Below are 26,565 nucleotides of genomic sequence, written 5' to 3' on the forward strand. Positions count from 1 at the left end.
CGCTGGTTGTAAGGCAGAACACAGGATCCGCATCGCGAAAAACATATTCTTGGTCGTACTGGTGGTGAGTTGACGCTGATCTTATATTCAGTAGTTCTTCTCGGCTGTATGTGATGAAACCTAAGATGACCTGGGGTACTAGTGTAAGAAATAACACGTAAAAAAACAAAAAACTGCATAGTTTCCTAGGAACGCGAAGCGAGGCGGTCATCTCTGTCGGCGCCGGAAGTAGTCTCTGTAGCTCTGGGGGGACAGTATGTGAGTCAGCAAGCCCTGAAGAGCTATACCCCGTAGAAAAACACCCACAGGATTAGGTTAAAAATAATAACAAAAACAATGAAATTATAGACATGCTGGATCATCACTCTGTAATTTATTTATATGTGGGTAGGACTTTGCTCAGATGGAAAATCTGGGATCCCAGCAGCTTTCCCACACATATACACACATATACACACATATACACACACACACACACACACACACACACACACACACACACACACACACACACACACACACACACACACACACACACACACACACACACACTTCCCCACTCATTGAATCTGGCACATCCCACACACATGCACACTCAGTATGTGTGGTCATGTGGCATTTACAGTCCATACAGAACAAACACACAATGTTAGGAACATCTGTAGAAGGTCCAATGATGTTTGTTGTAATTAGAAAACAATGAATGGCTTTTATTAAGACATCATCTTGAGACTACAGTGTTAGAAAAAAAGGCTTCCAAAGGGGTTCCTTGACTGTCCCCATAGGAGAACCATTTTCAGTTCCAGGTAGAACTGTTTTTTGTTCAAGGTAGAACTCTTTTGGTTTCCATGGAAAGTGTTCTACATGTAACTCAAAAGGGTTGTACCTGGAACCAAAAAGGGTTCATCAAAGGATTCTCCTATGGGGACAGCCGAAGAACCCTTGTAGGTTCTAGATAGCATATTATTTTCTAAGAGTGTATATTATGAGTTGTCAGTAGAGCAGTGTCTTAGTTCTGTAACTGTTGGGATGGGATTTTTAGATGAAGGCAGAAATATGGAAGCAGATAAGGTATGTAAATATCTTTGCATGGCAATGACATTGACCTTGGTTCTCGCGTGGTCCTGTTTGCATTCAACACTGAAGGAGACTGATTCGAATGGTGTGTCCAAGCCATACATGGTGGTTATGTACAGATGTAGGATCTTCATTTGATCCAGTTTGCTACAGCAGGAAAGTAATCCTGCAGCAAATAGAAATGTGGATTATCATGTTGATTATAGTTCATGGACATTTTTATATGGGTTGATTGATACATTTGTCATAGGGAAAATTAAAAAATAGGGAAAATTAAGTTTGAAGTATTTTAAAACCTCAAACACACTACTACAAGTAAAACATTTCCTGCATTGCAGTTCTCCTGCAACAGGGTGATCAAATTAAGATCCTACAACTGTATGATGGTACTCGACTTTGACCCATGCCTTTGGCTGCATATTATTCAGTTACTAACATGGCACTGAATCTGTAGGGCACGTGCCAACTAATTTGAGGGCTCTATGAATGTTTAGTTTAGATTTTTGTTAGGTTGCTGTAGTTTTGCATGTTGTTTAGCATATCTGATCATTATTTCATAAGAATATGTGAGGTAGCCTGGTCCCATGCTCTTTGTGCTGTAGCCACCTAACATTTGACAACAAGAGAGGAGTTGGCTCAAGCACAAACAGACTGGAAAACCAGGTTATGTGAGGGGTGTTGTGGGCGGAGTTGACCCTGTCTGAAGGAATGGATTTATTGGCTATCTAAGTACTGTTTCCCATACCGACTAATTAACTGATTGGCCCATACAGGTAAAACAAGGCTTTTATCAAGAGGCCTGTCTGCTAGCACTGTGTTTGGTTTACAGGTTATCTTTGCCAACAACTATCTAGACAACTTGTCACAACAGCTATGCTTTACCTCACAAGTGTGATAATTTATTTATTCGTCTTTGATGTAATATATTTTACAGTAAAAACAGATTAAGTACCAAAACGTAAACCTAGTACTATATGTTAGGAGTAATGCAAGTGCTAGTTGGATTAGTTAGTGTGCTGTGATCACCTATCTGTCAGGAGAATCTTTTGGCCAATTTGTGCTTAAATGCTTTCTGATTGGTAAAAATGGTTAGCTGTATGCTAAATTTCAGGGACACTGAAGTCTTTCTGTACTGAGATACATTATTGTGTTCAGTTCCCTTATTTCCTCAAAAAATGTGGCCTCTAAATCATCAGATTTTATCGACTCTGACAGTGGCAGAACATGAAAAAACAAGATTGATATTTATGAGGCAAGAATCTTTGAGATTGCTTTCCGTTTGAAGGGGAAGATTAGATTTGGTAAAAAAATGGGACTGATACTTAATTAAAAACTGAATGGCCCAAGCTGTGACCCCCTAGAGGGTCACAGCTTGCGAAAAAGCGTTATCTGTAAATGCCAGCTGGCAAAAATAACAGAAAATAACAGTTCAAGGAAGCAGTGATTATACCTCCCAGGTAGCAAAGGACGGTGTTCTACATCTAGTCATCCAGTTAGTGGGACCAAATAACAGCTGAGAGTCTTCATTCCCATGGACAGCTATTATCACCACTTTATCTGAGATTCTTAGAAGTAGCCTGGCTAGTCTAGTGTTCGGCAGCCATATAACACTGTGCGTATGCTTCTGGTTCAACTGCAAGTTACCCAAGTTGATGATCACTTGTGATTTATCATGCCTTTGTTAATGACTGCAGTTATGAAGCTTATGAAATATGTAACTGAAATTATTCAAGCAAGTTCATGCATTAAAATGTATTCTGGAGATACTCTGTTTTAATTTTTTTTGAATCTTATACGTCCCTTAATTGTGTACTTCTTTTACCGTTGCTTGTTTTAGGTTATTTTTAGCCATTGGTGGAGCGTCAGGTACTATCTACACATGTGGTCAGCTTTTGGGGAGTGACAAGTCATTTATGAAACATTTATAAAAGTAGCTATATATAGTGCACACTTTAGATTAGGAGCTGCAAAATGGTTGAATAATAATTAATAAATGGTTTCTAAGCAACTACATTAATCGTCATCTGAGGTATTAATAAGTGCATGTAGACCTACTCACATTTATATATTCACTCATTAAGAATTCCTAAATATCCCATTCATGATATACAGTGCCTTCAGAAAGTATTCATACCCCTTGACTTATTCCACATTTATATGTGTTACAGGCTGAATTCAAAATTGACTAAATTTATATTTTTTCTCACCCATCTACACACAATACACCATAAAGACAAAGTGAAAACCTGCTTTTTGAAATATTAGCAAATCTATTGAAAATGAAATACAGAAATATGTCATTTACTAGACTATTCACACCCCTGAGTCAATACTTTATAGAAGCACATTTGGCAGCGATTACAGCTGTGAGTCTTTCTGGGTAAATCTCTAAGATCTTTCCACGCCTTGATTGTGAAACATTCGCCTTTTATCTTTTCAAAATTCTTCAAGCACTGTCAAATTGGTTGTTGATCGTTGCCAGACAACCATTTTCAGGTCTTGCCGTAGATTTTCAAATAGATTTAGGTCAAATCTGTAACTCAGGAACATTCACTGTCTTCTTGGTAAGCAACTACAGTGTAGATTTGGCATTTTGTTATAGGTTATTGTCATGCTGAAAGGTGAATTAATCTCCCAGTGTCTGGTGGAAAGCAGACTGAACCAGGTTTCCCTCTAGTCCTTAACAAATACGAGCATACCCATAACATGGTGCAACCACCACTATACTATGGAGAGTGATGTAATGTGTAATGTGTTGTATTGGATTTGCCCCAAACAGAACACTTTGTACTCAGGACAAAAAGTGAATTGCTTTGCCACATGTTTTGCAGTATGACTTTAGCGCCTTGTTACAAACAGGATGTATGTTTTGTCATTTTTCTTATTCCGTACCGGCTTTCTTCTTTTCACTCTGTCAGTTAGGTTAGTATTGTGGATTAACTACAATGTTGTTCATCCATCCTCAGTTTTCTTCTATCACAGCCATTAAACTCTGTACCTGTTTTAAAGTCACCATTGGCCTCATGGTGAAATCCCTGGGCTGTTTCCTTCCTCTCCGGCAACTGAGTTAGGACGTGACTGGGTGTATTGATACACTTTCCAAAGTGTAATTAATAACTTCACCATGCACAAAGGGATATTCAATATCTGCCCCCCCCCCCCCAGCGCCCCTCTGTCTCTATGCCTATGTGTAGGCCATCTATCCGATTATGTCTGGTCAAAAAGTGTATGACATTGTTGCCTCCCTTGAATGACATTGTTGCCTCCCTTCCTTTGAATGCAAAGGAAGACATAATTTGGCCTCCCTTGATAAAAAAAGTATAAAATAATAGCCAATTAGTGTTGAGCTAAACTGAGTGAGCGCAACTGTGAATGGTCCTGGCGCACCAAAACAAAGTGTCAAGAGAAGCCAATTTGAATTTGGCTTCACTCAAATCACATCGAGATCAATACATCATTATCAGATTATCAGTTGCATCTCATTGTGTTGTTGTCCTCCGGTGGCTAGCTAGCGAGCTAAAATTGTCCCTTTCCTAAATTAGCCATGGATGGAGATAGGGATTTGGACTTGTGGTTTAACCTACATCTCCATACTGGCCAATGATTATAACAGAGATTCTGATCCAATCATAAATTCATACATTGTGCCCCCAGCCTGTGAGGATGTAAGCTCAATATGTAGCTAGATGTAGATGGCTAATATTACAGTTTTTTCCAACTGCTTACACACGTTTTCAAAACTATTTTTCTTCAAAACTCTACACACAATTCCCAAAACTGCACACACAAAATGCAAAATGCTTCACATCTCCTTCAAAATGTAACACTGCATTCAAAATGCCATAAACACAGGTCGGAATGAAGCATTTGCATCAAATGGCAAACACTGCCTTCATAATAGTACATTTTTGGATATACCATGTAAACACTGTTGTTCTCAATCTAAAGCTCTTTGGTAGTTCATAGGCTTATATCTACATTTCAATACAATGTTCTACAGTGAAAGTAATCTGCTGAGAGGGGTAACAAGTACACTGTAAACACCAATGCAATCTAGAAACAAAAAATATTTATTAGGCCAAACATTACTGCTGTATACAGTAGCATACAACAAAACCATAAACATATGTAAACCAAAAGTATATTCCTTAGAAAACAGTAAAGAACACAATTGTGTGTGTGGGGTCCCGGGGGGGTAGTCCAGGAATTGGTGGGGGGAGGCAGTCACCAGTGCTAAGTTACGCTTCATCTCTTCTCCGGCCTGGGTCTGGCCACAATACAATACAAGATACGTTTTCTCTTGCCAAACATCGAGGGAAGTATCTCCTAGCATGGCGCATCCAACCTTGGACAGAGGCAACCTCTATGTCCCCACATGCGTCCTCCATTGCCTGGAGAAGCGGCATGCGGGCATAGGGTTGACGATCATACACTTTCCAGCGCCAGGCTGAGAAGAATTCCTCTATGGGATTTAGAAAAGGTGAATATGGGGGTAGGTACAAAACTACAAATTGTGGATGGATGGCAAACCAGTTTTGGACCAGAACAGCCCGGTGAAAACTAACATTATCCCATAAAAACGACAAATCTAGCAGGCTCCTGATCTGGATCAGGGACAAGCATTGTGTAAACTGCATCCAGAAAAGTGAGCATATGGCCGGTGTTGTACGGACCCAGTGTGACATTGTGATGGAGAACCCCGTTTTGAGTCATGGCAGCACACAGTTATATTACCACGACGCTGTCCAGGGACATTGGTAATTGCCCTCTGTCCTGTTACATTTCTTCGGTGGCGCCTGGTTTTGAAGCCAACCTCATCCACATAAATAAATTAATGGCGAATTACATGGGCATCCAGCTCCAATACTCTCTGCAACAGACAAAATGATATACAGATGAGTAAATATAGTATGTCTGAAGTACTGGAAGTAGTGTTGCATACATACCTCTACAAAGTCATGTCGCATATTCTTGACTCTGTCAGAGTTTCTCTCAAATGGCAACTTGTAAAGTTGTTTCGTCACTCGGTGCCGTTGGAGGATGCGTTGTATGGTCGACAGGCTTACAGCATTGATGTTGTTAAATATGGTGTCATTATTCAAGATATGCTCTCTTATCTCTCGAATCCTGATTGCATTGTTGGCCAAAACCATATTTATAATTGCAGTCTCTTGTACATCTGTAAACAAGTGTCCTCGTCCTCCATGATGTCTTTGCCTTTCCACTCTGTAAAGAATTCAAACACAGTAAGTGTTCAGCATAGGAGCTGTAAACAATGTAAAAAAAAAAATGTAGACCAGCATGATAACCTACCTCATTCATTCAATGCAGTGCAGTAAATGGATGGCTTAGAGTTACAAATGTTTATGCAATACTATGCAGTCATACGTATTTTACAATACATTACTGTAATGCTAAAATAGTCATTAGATAGTTGCATACCTGTTCACATTTCTGAAGGTTCGAATTATAGACACCACTGTAAATCGATTCAAGTTGGGCTGGACTCTCAGTCCAGCCTCTCTCATGGTCAAACTGTGGTTGATCACATGATCAACAAGTGTTGCCCTAATCTCATCATAGATGGCTCTCCTTCCTTCTCTTCTTTGCCCCCGTCCTCTTCTTCCTCTTCCTCTCCCTCCTACTCATCTTGCTCTCTGTCCATTGTTGGCATCCATTGTTCAAAACAGGTCATCTGACCTTTGACCTATTTATAGGCCTATACTACAGTAAAGCAGGGATTGGTAAGTGATCATTTAAGCTATTAGTGTTTGCACATGTGAGTGTGTGACCTGGTGAATAATTGTAGCATTTTGATTGGTTGTGTTTGGAAAAGGAAAGCAAGTCACTTCCTGTTAGATTTTTGTGTTTTAGGTAGAGACTTGTGTGTAGTGTTTTGAAAAAGTGTTTTATGCAATTGATAACTGAGTCAAAGGCTGAGAAATAGCTTATGGTTTTGGATATTTGGTGTGTAGTTTTGCACTTTGAGTGAGAAGTTTCAAAAATTGTGTGACATGAAAAGATTTTGTGTGTAAGCAGTTGGAAAAAACTGTAACTAGCTAACATGGTCCATGAAAGGAAGTTAGGCTAGCGAGCAAGCATGTTAGCCAGGTAGCCTAGGACATAGACGTTTCGTCAACATGAAAGAGAGGAGGATAGCATTGGCATTTCTCTACAAGTAGGGTGAATCAACACACACACATAAATCAGAACCATGGACAGCCACATCATATTTAGGTTACATTGATTGGATTAATTCATTATTGGTATCTTTTAGTTGTAACTGCATACATTATGCTTTGTGGACTTCACCGGACAGAGGTTGCTCTCTGGTTTTGTGATGAAACAAAAGTTGGGTTGAATTTATTCTGCCACTGTGTCCTCTTATTGTCTAGGTCTTAGGCCTATATATCATGGCCGCAAGGCATACTGTATGAACTAAAAGGTTATAGAGCAAACAACGCAATTATCACAACACATAGGTTGTAATATGCCTTTTTTCTGGCTTGGTGATTTTACCCACCCACTGCTACTGGACCTTAGAGATGATTATATGTGTGGGGTAGAGAGATGCGGTAGTCATTCAAAAATCATGGTAAACACTATTATTGTACACAGAGTGAGTCCATGCAATTTATTATGTGACTTGTTAAGCGCATGTTTACTCCTGAACGTATTTAGGCTTGCCATAACAAAGGGGTTGAATATATTTTGACTGAAGACATTTCAGCTTTTCATTTGTAATTCATTTGTAAAAATGTCTAAAACATAATTCCACTTTAACATTATGGGGTAATTGTGTGTAGGGCAGTGAAAAGAAATCTGAATTGAATCCATTTTTAATTCAGGCTGTAACACAACAAAATGTGGAAAAGGTCAAGGGGTATGAATACTTTCTGAAGGCACTATATATAAACACATTTATAAATATCAAACCATTAGTCAGCCATTAACAAATGCCTTATAAATCATCTTATGAGTTGATAATACTTTCTTTATAACTGTTTTACAAGTACAATAGTAGAACATTATTAATAATTTACAAATTGTGAATATGCATGACTCTTTAGAGATTGCTTGTTGACATTTACAAATGTAGGAACAATGATTAATAAATGGTAAGTAAACTATTTTTAAACTGTTTATAAATTATTAATTAAGAGATCATTATCTCTATGAACTTCATGTTGTATCCATTATCTCAGATGGGCAAAGAGGAGAAATGACAGAAAGTGCTCATTATTGAGTCAAGTCCCTCGACCAATCGAAGAGCATCAAAATAGACTGGCATCAAAGGCTGTGACACCTGTTTCAAAGAGCATGACGAAGCCAAGAGCAGGACTGGGTGGCAGTTGTCAAAAAACATTGGATTGCTGTTGTTTTTTGTTGTTATTGTCGTCCCATTTATATCATGCCCAAGAAAACGAGAGCACTCCCTGTCCCTCAATAACCTTGCCATAGCAACATATCCCCATGACAGTGAAATGAAAGCGCCTATGGAAACATTTTTTTTAAATACACTCTGTTGCCAGTTTATTAGGTACACCACCCCATTCACTAAAATGGTTCGCTCCTACAGACAGTGAGTCACGTGGCCATGGCTTGCTATATAAACCATGCAGACAGGCATCGAGGAATTCAGTTACTGTTCGATTGAACGTTAGAATGGGAAAAACTAGTGATCTAAGCAACTTTGAGCGTGGTATCATTCCAAGATGTCGTAACAGTCAGGCGTCTTTGTCTTTGTCCTGTCGTGTATGCATCTGTATGCAAATGTTCAGGGAAGTCAGGAACCAATACACACAGTCAGTCAGGAAAGCAAAGGCTAGCTTCTTCAGGCAGAAATTTGCATCCTGTAGCTCTAACTCCAAAAAGTTTTGGGACACTGTAAAGTCCATGGAGAACAAGAGCACCTCCTCCCAGCTGCCCACTGCACTGAGGCTAGGTAACACGGTCACCACCGATAAATCCATGATTATCGAAAACTTCAACAAGCATTTCTCAACGGCTGGCCATGCCTTCCTCCTGGCTACTCCAACTTCGGCCAACCGCTCCGCCCCCCCCCCCCCCCCCCCCCCGCAGCTACTCGCCCAAGCCTCTCCAGGTTCTCCTTTACACAAATCCAGATAGCAGATGTTCTGAAAGAGCTGCAAAACCTGGACCCGTACAAATCAGCTGGGCTTGACAATCTGGACCCTCTATTTCTGAAACTATCCGCCGCCATTGTCGCAACCCCTATTACCAGCCTGTTCAACCTCTCTTTCATATCGTCTGAGATCCCCAAGGATTGGAAAGCTGCCGCAGTCATCCCCCTCTTCAAAGGGGGAGACACCCATCTGCTAGCCTGCTATCGGCGGCCCGCTAGCTGTCTAGAGCATATCGGACTGTTAGCTGAAGAGGCCCATCAGCCAATTTTCTTGGGCTACAATACCTATTTTGCCAATTGACCCTTTAACCACACGGAGCCCTGCCGATCCATCATGACTGGTCTGCCGACGTAACCGCCCGAGGGGGCTACAACTGACTCTTCCGTCGCGACGTCCCCTTAAGGCCCTTCTGCTAGCCTGCTAGCCCCGGCTAGCTGTCTGAATCGCCGTGTCTCCAGCCCGCCTAGCTCCATGATCACTCGGCTGCGCATGCCTCTCCCTATTGTCAATATGCCTTGTCCATTGCTGTTTTGGTTATTATTTCACTGTAGAGCCTCCAGCCCTGCTCAATATGCCTTGCTAACCCTTTTGTTCCACCTCCCACACACGAGGTGACCTCACCTGGTTTAAATGGTGTCTCTAGAGACAATACCTCTCTCATCGTCACTCAATGCCTAGGTTTACCTCCACTGTATTCACATCCTACCATACCCTTGTCTGTACATTATCCCTTGAGTCTATTTTTCTGTGCCCAGAAACCTGCTCTGTTCCGAATGCACTAGACTACCAGTTTTTATAGCCTTTAGCCGTACCCTTATCCTACTCCTCCTCTGTTCCTCTGGTAATGTAGAGGTTAATCCACTCCCTGCAGTTCCTAGCTCCACTCCCATTACCCAGGTGCTCTCATTTGTTGACTTCTGTTACCGTAAAAGCCTTGGTTTCATGCATGTTAACATTAGAAGCCTCCTCCCTAAGTTTGTATTATTCACTGCTTTAGCACACTCTGCCAACCCGGATATCCTAGCCATGTCTGAATCCTGGCTTAGGAAGGCCACCAAAAACCCTGATATTTCCATTCTTAACTATAACATTTTCCGACAAGATAGAACTGCCAAAGGGGGCGGAGTTGCAATCTACTGCAGAGATAGCCTGCAGAGTTCTGTCATACTATCCAGGTCTGTGCCCAAACAATTTGAGCTTCTACTTTTAAAAATCCACCTTTCCAGAAACAAGTCTCTCACAGTTGCCATTTGCTATAGACCACCTTCTGTCCCCAGCTGTGCCCTGGACACCAATTGATTGCCCCCCACCTATCGTCACATATGGTACTGTTAGGTGACCTAAACTGGGACATGCTTAATTAACACCCCGGCCATCCTAGATGCCCTCAATCTCACACAAATTATCAATGAACCTACCAGGTACAACTCTAAATCCGTAAACACGGGCACCCTCACAGATATCATCCTAACCAACCTGCCCTCCAAATACACCTCTGCTGTCTTCAACCAGGATCTCTGCGATCACTGCCTCATTGCCTGCGTCCGTAATGGGTCTGCGGTCAAACGACCACCCCTCATCACTGTCAAACGCTACCTAAAACACCTCAGCGAGCAGGCCTTTCTTTTTTAAATATATATTTTTAAATTTGACCCCCTTTTCTCCCCAATTTCGTGGTATCCAATTGTTAGTAATTACTATCTTGTCTCATTGCTACAACTCCCGTACGGGCTTGGGAGAGATGAAGGTCGAAAGCCATGCGTCCTCCCAAACACAACCCAACCAAGTAGCACTGCTTCTTAACACAGCGCGCCTCCAACCCGGAAGCCAGCCACACCAATGTGTCAGAGGAAACACCGTGCACCTGGCCACCTTGGCTAGCGCGCACTGCGCCCGGCTTGCCACAGGAGTCGCTGGTGCGTGATGAGGCAAGGATATCCCTACTGGCCAAACCCTCCCTAACCCGGTCGTGGCCGGCTGCGACAGAGCCTGGGCGCAAACCCAGAGTCTCTGGTGGCACAGCTAGCGCTGCGATGCAGTGCCCTATACCACTACGCCACCCGGGAGGCCCCGAGCAGGCCTTTCTAATCGACCTGGTCCATGTATCCTGGAAGGATATTGACCTCATTCTGTCAGTAGAGGATGCCTTGTTATTCTTTAAAAGTGCTTTCCTCACCATCTTAAATAAGCATGCCCCATTCAAAAAAATGTAGAACCAGGAACAGATTTAGCCCTTGGATCTCTCCAGATCTGACTGCCCTTGACCAGCACTAAAACATCCTGTGGCATACTGCATTAGCATCAAATAGCCCCCGTGATATGCAACTTTTCAGGGAAGTTAGGAACCAATATACACATGGAGAATAAGAGCACCTCCTCCCACTCAGGATAGGAAACACTGTCACCACCGATAAATCCACGATAATTAAGAATATCAATAAGCATTTTTCTACGGCTGGCTATGCTTTCCACCTGGCTACCCCAAACCCGGTCAACAGTCCTGCCCCCCACAGCAACTTGCCCAAGCCTCCCCATTTTTCCTTCACCCAAATCCAGATAGCTGATGTTCTGAAAAAGCTGCAAACCCTGGACCCTTACAAATCAGCCGGGCTAGACAATCTGGACCCTCTCTTTCTAAAAGTATCCGCTGCAATTGTTGCAACCCCTATTACTAGCCTGTTCAACCTCTATTTCGTATTGTCTGAGATCCCCAAAGATTAGAAAGCTACCGCGGTCATGCCCCTCTTCAAAGGGGGAGACACTCTAGACCCAAACTGTGACAGACCTATATCTATCCTACCATGCCTTTCTATGGTCTTCGAAAGCCAAATTAACAAACAGATCACCGACCATTTCGAATCCCACCGTACCTTCTCTGCTATGAAATCTGGTTTCCGAGCTGGTCATTGGTGCACCTCAGCAACGCTCAAGATCCTAAACAATATCATAACCGCCATCGATAAGAGACAATACTGTGCAGCTGTATTCATCGACCTGGCCAAGGCTGTCGACTCTGTCAATCACCACATTCTTATCGGCAGACTCAGCAGCCTTGGTTTCTCAAATGACTCCCTCGCCTGGTTCACCAACTACTTCTCAGACCAAGTTCAGTGTGTCAAATCGGAGGGCCTGTTGTCCGGACCTCTGGCAGTCTCTATGGGGGTGCCACAGGGTTCAATTATTGGGCCGACTCTTTTCTCTGTATACATCAATGATGTCGCTCTTGCTGCTGGTGATTCTCTGATTCACCTCTACGCAGGCGACAACATTCTGTATACTTCAGACCCTTCTTTGGACACTGTGTGAACTAACCTCCAGATGAGCTTCAATGCCATACAACTCTCCTTCCGTGGCCTCCAACTGCTCTTAAATGCAAGTAAAACTAAATGCATGCTCTTTAACCGATCGCTGCCCGCTCCTGCCTGCCTGTCCAGCATCACTACTCTGGACGGTTCTGACTTAGAATATGTGGACAACTACAAATACATAGGTGTCAAATACATACTGTACATGGTTAGACTGTAAACTCTCCTTCCAGACTTACATTAAGCATCTCCATTCCAAAACTAAATCTAGAAACAGCTTCTTATTTCGCAACAAAGCATCCTTCACTCATGCTGCCAAACATACCCTCGTAACTGACTATCCTACCAATCCTTGACTTTGGCGATGTCATTTACAAAATAGCCTCCGACACTTTACTCAGCAAATTGGATGCAGTCTATCACAGTGCCATCCGTTTTGTCACCAAATCCCCATATACTACCCACCACTGCAACCTGTATGCTCTCGTTGGCTGGCCCTGGCTTCATATTCGTCACCAAACCCACTTGCCCCAGGTCATCTATAAGTCTTTGCTAGGTAAAGCCCTGCCTTATCTCAGCTCACTGGTCACCATAGCAGCACCCACCCATAGCATGCGCTCCAGCAGGTATATTTCACTGGTCACCCCCAAAGCCAATTCCTACTTTGGCCGCCTTTCCTTCCAGTTCCAGTTGGAACGAATTGCAAAAATCACTAAAGCTGGAGACTCATATCTCCCTCTCTAACTTTAAGCACCAGCTGTCAGAGCAGCTCACAGATCACTGCACCTGTACATAGCCCATCTGTAAATAGCCCATCCAACTACCTCATCCCCATACTGTTATTTCTTTTTTTTGCTCCTTTGCACCCCAGTATTTCTACTTGCCCATTCATCTTCTGAACATCTATCACTCCAGTGTTTAATTGCTAAATTGTAATTATTTCGCCACTATGGCCTATTTATTGCCTTACCTCCCTCATCTTACCTCATTTGCACACACTGCATATATACTTTTCTATTGTGTATTGTGACTGTATGTTTGTTTATTCCATGTGTAACTTCGTGTTATTGTTTGTGTCGCACTACTTTGCTTTATCTTGGCCAGGTCGCAGCTGTAAATGAGAACTTGTTCTCAACTGGCCTACCTGGTTAAATAAAGGTGAAATAAAATGTTTAATTAAAGTATGATCGTTGGTGCCAGGTGCGCCAGAATCAGTATCTCAGAAGCAGCCGCCCTCCTGGGATTTTCACGCGCGAGAGTGTCTAGGGTTTACAGAGAATGGTGCGACACACAAAAATCATCCAGTCAGCAGCAGTCCTGTGGGCAAAAACAGCACATTGATGAGAGATCAAAGGAGAATGGCAAGCTAACAGACGGGCCACAAACAGGCAAATAACGGTGCAGTACAACAGTGCTGTGTATCTCGAAATGCACATTTTGTCAATCCTTGTCACGGATGGGCTATTACAGCAGACAAACACACCCGGTTCCACACCTATCAGTTAAAAACGAAGCGACTCCAGTGAGCACGCCATCACAAACACTGGACCATTGAGGAGTGGAAAAACATTGCCTGTTCTGACAAAACCCAGGATTTGGTGTAAGCAGCATGAGTCCATGGCCTCATCCTGCCTGTTGTCAACGGTACATGCTGGCGGCGCTGGTGTGGTATGGGGAATGTTTTCCTGGCACACGTTAGGTCCCTCGATATCAATTGAGCAATGATTCCATGCCCCAAATAATTCAGGCTGTTCTGGAGGCAAGGGGGTTAGACCCAGTACTAGATGGGTGTACCGATTAAACCGTGTATGATCATATGCATTAGTGATCATCTTTAAGAGGCATGTGTCTTCTGTTCTTCCCCGCTATGGAACACAATTGATCTGGCTAAGAGGGCTGATTATGTGGATCCGGCTCTGAAGTAGTCACTTAGTTTTAATGTCTCTTTTCCCATGGCAGCTCCGCACTGCCACACTGACTGACCAGACTGACCAGAAATATTTGTTTGCTGGACAAATGGCTCCCGAGTGAAAGAGTAAAAGAGAATGACATTGATTGAAAGACGTGTGTGGTCTGCATTCATACTATGTTCCTGCCTTCCCCATGGTACCCTGACCAGCTCAGAACCCCAATTTGTAAATTTACTAGTCTTTTCTTTTTTAAGGCTGGCCCACAGGTCCTGAGCTGCTCTTCTCTGTGCAGAGAAGAGAAATGCTGGAGATGTGAGAGAGTCTTCAGAGAAAAACTGTCCCATCGTGCAAAGACCATTCCACTAACAATATGTTAATAACTGAAGGAAATCAAGGCATTAGTGACAATGTTATGTTCATAACCCAAGGATAAAGATAAATGCAATGGCTTCCCTCTCTTCTCCATGTGGAGCTGAAGACTTCAGAGCGTGATCTTGTTAGCCCGTCATGTGTGCCCTTGATTTGGTTCTGTTTGATTTATGGCAGCAATCCCAACGCGCTCCTTCTCCCTGGTGTCTCCGCAGCGCGGGGAAACCAGCACCAATGTTGGAGGATGATAAATGTATGCACCTCGCATGAAAATAATCAAACCATTTAGAATATAGAAATTGTGCAATGTAGAAAAATGCTCTTAGTCAAAATGAAACATTTAAGAAATATGCACTGAGTGTACAAAACATTAAGAACACCATCCTAATATTGAGTTGCATCCTTTTGCCCTCCAAACAGCCTCAATTCGCCGGGGCATGGACTCTACAAGGTGTCAAAAGTGGATGGATGTCCTTTATGTTGTGGACCATTCTTGATACACACGGGAAAGTGTTGAGCTTGAAAAACCCAGCAGCGTTGAAGTGGATTTAACAAGTGGCATCAATAAGGGATCACATATTTCACCTGGATTCACCTGATCAGTCTGTCCTAATGTTTTGTACACTCAGTGTATATACTGTATAATATTTAATTTCAACCCCTAAAACATCTGTTTATCTCTCACGTTCCTTTGCCAGTACATTTTCACAGTTGGTCTTTCTTCATGTATCTCCCTCAGATCAGAACCTGAGCATCAGTGAGGTGGAAAGCCTGCTTTGAATCTGCTTCACCTCAGCTTCCAGATTTTGAAGTGATGATAACCTTTTAGTGAACTGAGGAAACAGTCGGAGTGTTTGATGAACCCTATCAATGAGCTTAGCTCACGTCTGTGCTATTATAAGTAGGGTTTAGATTTTCCTGAAAGAAAATCATTAAATGACATTTCCGAAAACAGAGAAAATATTATTATGCATATTTCATGGGACAGAAACGAATTGATTTGAAAAGCATGATAATATGCTAACTTGGATTACATTTAACTGTGGTGATAAATATGTTCTAACCCACTTGGTACAGAACTACTATTTTTATGTATATTTAGTTGAATTGTCAACAAATGTGAAGTCAACGTGAAATCAACAAAAAGTTGCACCATGACGTTGGATTTACGTTAAAAGTTTGGTGAAAAAAAATACTAAATTCCCTTACGTTGATGACTTTTTGCAAATCCAATCAGGTTTCCACATTGATTCAACATCATCACATGTATTTATTTTTTATGACATGGAATCAACCTTGATTCAACCAGTTTTTGCCCAGTGGGAAGTCCCTAGAATTCATGTGTATGTGTCCATTTTGTAGTTCAGTACATCCATTGCTGACCAAATGCCTGTCACGGTCGTCCTCCTCTTCATCTGAAGAGGAGAGGCGAGAAGGATCGGAGGACCAAAATGCGGCGTGGTAGGTGTTCATCATTAATTTTAATAAAGAAAACACTGAACACTGAAACCCTATACAAAAACAATAAACTAAATAACAACCGTGAAGCTAATGCGAACTGTGCTGAAACAAGCAATCAACATAGACAATCACCCACAAACAAACAGTGCAACCCAGGCTACCTAAGTATGATTCTCAATCAGAGACAACTAATGACACCTGCCTCTGATTGAGAACCATACTAGGCCGAAACATAGAAATCCCCAAATCATAGAAAAACAAACATAGACTGCCCACCACAACTCACGCCCTGACCATACTAAATAATGACAAAACAAAGGAAATAAAGTTCAGAACGTGACAATACCTCTCTTGTGATGATGGCACCTATGACACAGGACCAAGTACCAAGGGACAAAGGATGACCTGCTTGACCCAGGACATTATGTTAAATCAATACATAATCTTCTTTATAATAAAAAAATAATAAAAGTCAAATTTTTGCAAGTGATTTAAAACGATATACAATGCTGTTACAGCTTCTTAGCATAAAGAGATGAATTCAGGGTCATTCCTATATGTGTTTTCATGGGATCTACACAGTATGATGGAAGGAGGTAGATAGAGAGAGAGAAAGCTAGGTGTTAATTTGTTCCAGAACCCCTAGACGTCATCAGTAGTGGATGTTTACCCAGTGTGGCATTGCGACTCCACAGCTAGATACAAAAAGGGCCCTCCAAAGCCTTTGAGCTTACCTGAGATTTCTCCTGTCTCACATTAACTGTGCACACATACACCCACTCCATATTTACATTCACACAAGTACATACACACCGATGACAGCATATGTGTTGGCAGAAGAGCTACACACAGTGGTCTGTTGTGCACCAGAGTACCTAGTTACCAATAAAATGTATTAGCCCCAGCAGTGGCTGTTTGTGGGAACACACTCTGTTTAATTTGTCTGAGGGGTCAATAGCCACAAAGAGAAGCCAAACACAGGTGTTGCGATCTGGTCAATTTCTCTCCATGCCCTCACTCCTTGTCTGGCCTTAATTATTTCCTGTCTGACTCATGATGGGCTGCGTACCTAGTATCCCGTTTGGGTGTCCTTTTTTATAATTTCATACTTATCATTTCATTTGACCTCCGCCAGCTGCTGCTCTTTTTTGTTTTGTTTCATCTTCACTCTCATTGTTTTCCCAAGCTCTTCATTTGTCTTGAGACTTGTTTTAACAGCAGCTTTTCACACAGCCAGACACTGACGTCTTCTTCTCTCATGTACCTCATGCTTCTGGGAATTTACCAAACAAGGCTTTCACCTGAATGAAGTGCAAGAACACAATTAAAGCTGTTTGGAAAACCCTCAATGAGGTATTGTCTGGCTACTATTGTGCCTTGGCCCTGAAAGAGCCCATAAGAGGCATACTAGACATATGTGGTGGCAGGGTAGCCTAGTGGTTAGAGTGTTGGACTAGTAACCGGAAGGTTGCAAGTTCAAATCCCCGAGCTGACAAGATACAAATCTGTCGTTCTGCCCCTGAACAGGCAGTTAACCCACTGGTCCTAGGCCGTCATTGAAAATAAGAATTTGTTCTTAACTTGCCTAATTAAATAAAGGTTAAAAAAAAGATGTCTGTCACATCCCTTTTAATTTGTGTCTCTCCTTCTCTCCATTGAGCTACAGATGCTTCTCAATAAAAAATGAGATATGAAATATCTCCTCAGTTTAATAAGTCTTTCTGGTCTCTCCACAGGACAGATGGGTGGGAGTTGAGAGAGACAGACAGACAGACAGACATCCCCCTGCTCCTCCATCTCTCCTGCCTGGACTTCTGCTCACCGCCCCCTCAGAGATGGCAGAGGACATGTGGGAGAACAGAACAGTCCCCAGCCCTTACCCCCACCTCCCCCTGTCTTTGCTACTATGCAACGACACCCTCCTCAATGACACCCTCCTCAACGACACTCTCTTCAACTGTATCAACTCCACCAACATTCCAGAGATGCCATTAGGACCCAGTGTAGCAGGGGTCCTCATCCCACTCATCTACATCATCGTCTGTGTCATCGGCCTTGGCGGGAACAGCCTGGTCATCCACATTGTGCTGCACTACTCCAAGACGGAGTCTGTGACTAACATCTACATCCTGAACCTTGCCATCGCTGATGAGCTCTTCATGCTGGGCCTGCCCTTCCTGGCTGTCCAGAACACCCTCCAGTTTTGGCCCTTTGGCTCCTTTATGTGCCGCCTGGTCATGACCGTGGACTCCATCAACCAGTTCACCTCCATCTTCTGCCTGACCGTCATGAGCATTGACCGCTACTTGGCAGTGGTCCATCCCATACGCTCCTCCAAGTGGCGGCGGCCTCAGGTGGCCAAGGTGGTCAACGGCACAGTATGGGCCATCTCCTTCCTGGTGGTCCTGCCTGTGGTAATCTTCGCCAACGTCCACAAGATGGGCGGCACCTGCAATATTTCCTGGCCTCGGCCGGCCGACATTTGGCGGGCGGCTTTTATCATCTACACGTCCACAGTGGGTTTCTTTTGCCCACTCCTCATCATCTGCCTCTGCTACCTGCTCATCGTCTTCAAGATCCGCAGCTCTGGCAAGAAGGTCCACGCCACGTCCACCAAGCGCAGGAAATCGGAGCGCAAGGTGACGCGCATGGTGGTGATCGTGGTGGCCGTGTTTGTCTTCTGCTGGTTGCCCTTCTACGCCCTCAACATCCTCAACCTGCTGGTGTCTCTGCCATCAGAGTACCCGGGCCTCTACTACTTTGTTGTGGTAATGGGCTACGCCAACAGCTGCGCCAACCCCATCGTCTACGGCTTCCTGTCAGAAAACTTTAAGCGGGGCTTCCGCAAGGCCCTGTGTCGCTCCTCACGCAAGGTGGAGAGCCACGACGTTACTGAGCGCCAGCAGCAGCAGGAGGAGAGAGGAAGGGTGCTGAAGCCCCGGGAGAGCTTGAGGAAGGTCGTACGAGATGAGGAGGAGGAAGAGGATGATGACGACAGGGAGGACATCACAGAGATGACGGAGATCTGTAGGATCGCCCAGAATGGGAACGGACATCCTGAGAGTTCCCTGGCCCTGTTAACACCCAAGGCGCCAGCTCCAGGGGCATCTGAGCATGTGGTATCCCCAGAAAGGAAAGCCAAAGCTGGTGACATTGGTGGGAAAGGCCCAAACTTGGGGCCTCCAGCATCCCTGCATAATGGACACACCAATGGGAGTGTCAAACCACTGCCAGAGGAGCCAGTGGAGAAGAACTCCTCACTGGAGATAAGCTACCTATAATGTAAAATAACTGTCTCTGAAGTCAGTTACCTGATGGAACTTGCATTAATATTTTGTGGTATTCAAGTAATGTCTATTTAAATGTACAGCGCTATACACATATAGAGAAGAAAAGCACTCTGTAAGGCCATAGCACCTTTCATTATTTTAATGCTACATTTCTGATCAACGGGCTGAGAGTGTTTGAACTCTGCATCAAGCCAATGGAATTTGTGTTACAATGACTTGATACTGCCTGTAAAACGGTGTATATACTAGGTTGTTTCTGAAGACATTTGTATAATTTCAATCTGTGTTTATATGTTTTACCACATGATCACTGTATGTACATAATGTCTGTGCCTTTTTCCAAACTTATCTGACATATCTGATTGTAATTGTATTACATTTTTACAATGTGACAATCAATTATATATAGATGAATGTAGCGTCACTTTTATATCCTAGTCATTCACCTCGCTACACCTTAGCTGGAGGAACAGAGGACAGAAGAAAAAGAAGGCACCTTGTGTAGCTTCTATTCCATGCCAACAGAATGGCCCTACATGCACAATCAGAGGAGGAAAACAGGTGCCCTGATTGGCATAAAATCAAACGGTGGTTATAGATTGAGGGTTTATTTTGCTTGTGTGTTGTGAGCCATGGTTGTGTTTGTACTGCTGCTATATGGGGGAAGAAAAGGGCTCTGGAAAGAGTTGGCAACTTGGCATCCGGTGACAGTGTCTCATGTTACTGAATATCAAGGTGGAATATCTGGTGACAGTGTCTCATGTCACTGAATATCAAGGTGGAATATCGGGTGACAGTGTCTCATGTTACTGAATATCAAGGTGGAATATCTGGTGACAGTGTCTCATGTCACTGAATATCAAGGTGGAATATCTGGTGACAGTGTCTCATGTTACTGAATATCAAGGTGGAATATCTGGTGACAGTGTCTCATGTTACTGAATATCAAGGTGGAATATCTGGTGACAGTGTCTCATGTTACTGAATATCAAGGTGGAATATCTGGTGACAGTGTCTCATGTTACTGAATATCAAGGTGGAATATCGGGTGACAGTGTCTCATGTTACTGAATATCAAGGTGGAATATCTGGTGACAGTGTCTCATGTTACTGAATATCAAGGTGGAATATCTGGTGACAGTGTCTCATGTTACTGAATATCAAGGTGGAATATCTGGTAACAGTGTCTCATGTTACTGAATATCAAGGTGAAATATCCGGTGACAGTGTCTCATGTTACTGTATATCAAGGTGGAATATCTGGTGACAGTGTCTCATGTTACTGAATATCAAGGTGGAATATCTGGTGACAGTGTCTCATGTTACTGAATATCAAGGTGGAATATCTGGTGACAGTGTCTCATGTTACTGAATATCAAGGTGAAATATCCGGTGACAGTGTCTCATGTTACTGAATATCAAGGTGGAATATCTGGTGACAGTGTCTCATGTTACTGAATATCAAGGTGGAATATCTGGTGACAGTGTCTCATGTTACTGAATATCAAGGTGGAATATCTGGTTACAGTGTCTCATGTTACTGAATATCAAGGTGGAATATCTGGTGACAGTGCCTCGTATTACTGAATTTCAAGGTGGAATATCTGGTGACAGTGTCTCATATTACTGAATATCAAGGTGGAATATCTGGTGACAGTGTTCAATTTGCTTGAGGGCATACCAAGGTTGCACATATCTGATTGTTGTTGAGTTGTTGTTCAACACTTGACCCTCTGGTTTCTGTAACTCGGTCTATATAGTATGCCATTTGAAAGGTCAAGGAACATCAGAGTTCCTATACACTGATTGTTTCTTTTAAGAATGACTTTTTCCTTCTTTTGAATGCTATCTGGCAGCTATGACAGGGGAGCCACATTGGAGGCATTGATAAAATATGAGCATGAATGGCTGAAATCCCGACATTGTAGGGATGGTATCTACAATATCTGACATATAGGTGATTCATATGACTACATGTTTAATAATTGTATTTGTTTTATCATAGATATTTACTTGGACAACAAAAAGAGTGCAGAATGTAAAAATAGTGGATGTAAATCATGCACACACCAAGCCATGAAAAAGAAACTGGTACTGCATTATTAGACCGTTACACCAGAGTTATCACACAGACACAAGCCCTCATTAACCAATTTGCCCAGTGGAGTGGAAGGCATTAGGTGAAACCACACTGACCAACACATAAAGTGCCTCCGTATATTGTTACACTCCACGCATTCAATGATACAAATGATACAAATAGCAGTGTATTGTAGAAAGCAGTTTAACTCCCTTGAACAATGCTATCTGATCCATGATAAATCAATTTCCTCTGCCACCCCCGCCTCTGCCACACTCCCACACACACACACACACACTCTCACAGCTGCATTAAGAGGTGTGAAAACATCAATAAAGGCTTATGAAAAGTGAATTGTTTCACCAATGCCATGCTTGCAGTTCCGCTGGGCAGACTTGTGACAAGCAGCATACTGTGAAGTGTTGTATAATTGCCACTTTCATATCAAATATACACTTGTTTACTCGTACTTGAGTTGTGTACGGGATTATTCTATATTATGTGATTTTTGTTTTCCACTGTTTGTGTGATCTTTCCTCAGTGATAATCAGCGCAGTGCTTATTGTAGACGGAGGTGAGGCAAGCAGCTGACCACCTGATTGGTCGACGGGTGGTATCTTTATGAATCTGTGTGATTCATAGTCCGCTCTCTCCACCCACAGACGCCCACCTAAGTATGATATGGGCACAGAAAGAAGCAAACAGAACCGCAGGTGACTCTGATAGCACTGATATTATTCACTCTTTTTGGCAGTGGCTACTATGGAAACACTATGTAAACAGTGCCTGTAGAGCAAGGGCAAGAACACAACAGAGCCCTGAAAGTCAGAGAATAGGCATAGTATTTATCTCATCCAGATGTGCTATTTGGTTTGGGATTAAATCTCTCAATCCAAGGGCAATACACATGCTTTGACATGTTCTCAGCTAACTATGTGTAGATGATCATTCTGTGGTGTGGCCATTGCGTTCCAATGGGCCATGCCAAAACACCATCAGTGTTATTGTGCCTCTTTTTTTGATGATGTCTCAAGCATCTCATTGTGCCAATGCAATCTGACAGTTTTAGCATTGCTCAAAAAGACAGCTGGGGGATAACAAGTAAATGGTTTGTGGGAGAAGGGACTGTTCTAGCAGATGAGGTGTGGGAGAAGGGACTGTTCTAGCAGATGAGGTGTGGGAGAAGGGACTGTTCTAGCAGATGAGGTGTGGGAGAAGGGACTGTTCTGGCAGAGGAGGTGTGGGAGAAGGGACTGTTCTAGCAGATGAGGTGTGGGAGAAGGGACTGTTCTGGCAGAGGAGGTGTGGGAGAAGGGACTGTTCTGGCAGATGAGGTGTGGGAGAAGGGACTGTTCTGGCAGAGGAGGTGTGGGAGAAGGGACTGTTCTAGCAGATGAGGTGTGGGAGAAGGGACTGTTCTGGCAGAGGAGGTGTGGGAGAAGGGACTGTTCTAGCAGATGAGGTGTGGGAGAAGGGACTGTTCTAGCAGATGAGGTGTGGGAGAAGGGACTGTTCTGGCAGAGGAGGTGTGGGAGAAGGGACTGTTCTGGCAGAGGAGGTGTGGGAGAAGGGACTGTTCTGGCAGAGGAGGTGTGGGAGAAGGGACTGTTCAGCAGATGAGGTGTGGGAGAAGGGACTGTTCTAGCAGATGAGGTGTGGGAGAAGGGACTGTTCTAGCAGATGAGGTGTGGGAGAAGGGACTGTTCTAGCAGATGAGGTGTGGGAGAAGGGACTGTTCTGGCAGAGGAGGTGTGGGAGAAGGGACTGTTCTAGCAGATGAGGTGTGGGAGAAGGGACTGTTCTGGCAGAGGAGGTGTGGGAGAAGGGACTGTTCTGGCAGATGAGGGTTGGGAGAAGGGACTGTTCTGGCAGAGGAGGTGTGGGAGAAGGGACTGTTCTGGCAGAGGAGGTGTGGGAGAAGGGACTGTTCTGGCAGAGGAGGTGTGGGAGAAGGGACTGTTCTGGCAGAGGAGGTGTGGGAGAAGGGACTGTTCTAGCAGATGAGGTGTGGGAGAAGGGACTGTTCTGGCAGAGGAGGTGTGGGAGAAGGGACTGTTCTAGCAGATGAGGTGTGGGAGAAGGGACTGTTCTGGCAGATGAGGTGTGGGAGAAGGGACTGTTCTAGCAGATGAGGTGTGGGAGAAGGGACTGTTCTAGCAGATGAGGTGTGGGAGAAGGGACTGTTCTAGCAGATGAGGTGTGGGAGAAGGGACTGTTCTGGCAGAGGAGGTGTGGGAGAAGGGACTGTTCTAGCAGATGAGGTGTGGGAGAAGGGACTGTTCTGGCAGAGGAGGTGTGGGAGAAGGGACTGTTCTGGCAGATGAGGTGTGGGAGAAGGGACTGTTCTGGCAGAGGAGGTGTGGGAGAAGGGATTGTTCTAGCAGATGAGGTGTGGGAGAAGGGACTGTTCTGGCAGAGGAGGTGTGGGAGAAGGGACTATTCTAGCAGATGAGGTGTGGGAGAAGGGACTGTTCTAGCAGATGAGGTGTGGGAGAAGGGACTGTTCTGGCAGAGGAGGTGTGGGAGAAGGGACTGTTCTGGCAGAGGAGGTGTGGGAGAAGGGACTGTTCTGGCAGAGGAGGTGTGGGAGAAGGGACTGTTCTGGCAGAGGAGGTGTGGGAGAAGGGACTGTTCTGGCAGAGGAGGTGTGGGAGAAGGGACTGTTCAGCAGATGAGGTGTGGGAGAAGGGACTGTTCTAGCAGATGAGGTGTGGGAGAAGGGACTGTTCTAGCAGATGAGGTGTGGGAGAAGGGACTGTTCTAGCAGATGAGGTGTGGGAGAAGGGACTGTTCTGGCAGAGGAGGTGTGGGAGAAGGGACTGTTCTAGCAGATGAGGTGTGGGAGAAGGGACTGTTCTGGCAGAGGAGGTGTGGGAGAAGGGACTGTTCTGGCAGAGGAGGTGTGGGAGAAGGGACTGTTCTAGCAGATGAGGTGTGGGAGAAGGGACTGTTCTGGCAGAGGAGGTGTGGGAGAAGGGACTGTTCTAGCAGATGAGGTGTGGGAGAAGGGACTGTTCTGGCAGATGAGGTGTGGGAGAAGGGACTGTTCTAGCAGATGAGGTGTGGGAGAAGGGACTGTTCTAGCAGATGAGGTGTGGGAGAAGGGACTGTTCTAGCAGATGAGGTGTGGGAGAAGGGACTGTTCTGGCAGAGGAGGTGTGGGAGAAGGGACTGTTCTAGCAGATGAGGTGTGGGAGAAGGGACTGTTCTGGCAGAGGAGGTGTGGGAGAAGGGACTGTTCTGGCAGATGAGGTGTGGGAGAAGGGACTGTTCTGGCAGAGGAGGTGTGGGAGAAGGGATTGTTCTAGCAGATGAGGTGTGGGAGAAGGGACTGTTCTGGCAGAGGAGGTGTGGGAGAAGGGACTGTTCTAGCAGATGAGGTGTGGGAGAAGGGACTGTTCTAGCAGATGAGGTGTGGGAGAAGGGACTGTTCTGGCAGAGGAGGTGTGGGAGAAGGGACTGTTCTAGCAGATGAGGTGTGGGAGAAGGGACTGTTCTGGCAGAGGAGGTGTGGGAGAAGGGACTGTTCTGGCAGAGGAGGTGTGGGAGAAGGGACTGTTCTAGCAGATGAGGTGTGGGAGAAGGGACTGTTCTGGCAGAGGAGGTGTGGGAGAAGGGACTGTTCTAGCAGATGAGGTGTGGGAGAAGGGACTGTTCTGGCAGATGAGGTGTGGGAGAAGGGACTGTTCTAGCAGATGAGGTGTGGGAGAAGGGACTGTTCTAGCAGATGAGGTGTGGGAGAAGGGACTGTTCTAGCAGATGAGGTGTGGGAGAAGGGACTGTTCTGGCAGAGGAGGTGTGGGAGAAGGGACTGTTCTAGCAGATGAGGTGTGGGAGAAGGGACTGTTCTGGCAGAGGAGGTGTGGGAGAAGGGACTGTTCTGGCAGATGAGGTGTGGGAGAAGGGACTGTTCTGGCAGAGGAGGTGTGGGAGAAGGGATTGTTCTAGCAGATGAGGTGTGGGAGAAGGGACTGTTCTGGCAGAGGAGGTGTGGGAGAAGGGACTATTCTAGCAGATGAGGTGTGGGAGAAGGGACTGTTCTAGCAGATGAGGTGTGGGAGAAGGGACTGTTCTGGCAGAGGAGGTGTGGGAGAAGGGACTGTTCTGGCAGAGGAGGTGTGGGAGAAGGGACTGTTCTGGCAGAGGAGGTGTGGGAGAAGGAACTGTTCTAGCAGATGAGGTGTGGGAGAAGGGACTGTTCTAGCAGATGAGGTGTGGGAGAAGGGACTGTTCTAGCAGATGAGGTGTGGGAGAAGGGACTGTTCTGGCAGAGGAGGTGTGGGAGAAGGGACTGTTCTAGCAGATGAGGTGTGGGAGAAGGGACTGTTCTGGCAGAGGAGGTGTGGGAGAAGGGACTGTTCTGGCAGATGAGGTGTGGGAGAAGGGACTGTTCTGGCAGAGGAGGTGTGGGAGAAGGAACTGTTCTGGCAGAGGAGGTGTGGGAGAAGGGACTGTTCTGGCAGAGGAGGTGTGGGAGAAGGGACTGTTCTGGCAGAGGAGGTGTGGGAGAAGGGACTGTTCTAGCAGATGAGGTTTGGGAGAAGGGACTGTTCTGGCAGAGGAGGTGTGGGAGAAGGGACTGTTCTAGCAGATGAGGTGTGGGAGAAGGGACTGTTCTGGCAGATGAGGTGTGGGAGAAGGGACTGATCTAGCAGATGAGGTGTGGGAGAAGGGACTGTTCTGGCAGATGAGGTGTGGGAGAAGGGACTGTTCTGGCAGATGAGGTTTGGGAGAAGGGACTGTTCTAGCAGATGAGGTGTGGGAGAAGGGACTGTTCTGGCAGATGAGGTGTGGGAGAAGGGACTGTTCTGGCAGATAAGGTGTGGGAGAAGGGACTGTTCTGGCAGAGGAGGTGTGGGAGAAGGGACTGTTCTAGCAGATGAGGTGTGGGAGAAGGGACTGTTCTAGCAGGTGAGGTGTGGGAGA

The 26,565-nt window shown here is 44.7% G+C and overlaps 1 protein-coding gene across 1 annotated transcript; it reads left to right on the forward strand.

The window, feature by feature from the left end:
* Positions 1–18,013: 18,013 nt before the first annotated feature.
* On the forward strand, positions 18,014–22,827 carry LOC109881086 (somatostatin receptor type 5-like). The gene has a single exon (XM_031834716.1). The coding sequence runs from the start codon at positions 18,105–18,107 to the stop codon at positions 19,548–19,550; it is 1,446 nt and encodes a 481-aa protein (XP_031690576.1). The 5' UTR covers positions 18,014–18,104; the 3' UTR covers positions 19,551–22,827.
* The last annotated feature ends 3,738 nt before the right edge of the window (positions 22,828–26,565 follow it).

Source organism: Oncorhynchus kisutch, linkage group LG10 (genome assembly GCF_002021735.2).
Source record: "Oncorhynchus kisutch isolate 150728-3 linkage group LG10, Okis_V2, whole genome shotgun sequence".
In the NCBI taxonomy this organism is placed as follows: Eukaryota; Metazoa; Chordata; class Actinopteri; order Salmoniformes; family Salmonidae; genus Oncorhynchus; species Oncorhynchus kisutch.

Excerpts from the sequence above, each read along its gene's own strand:
- LOC109881086 (XM_031834716.1), top strand. The coding sequence starts at position 18,105 with ATGGCAGAGGACATGTGGGAGAACAGAACAGTCCCCAGCCCTTACCCC.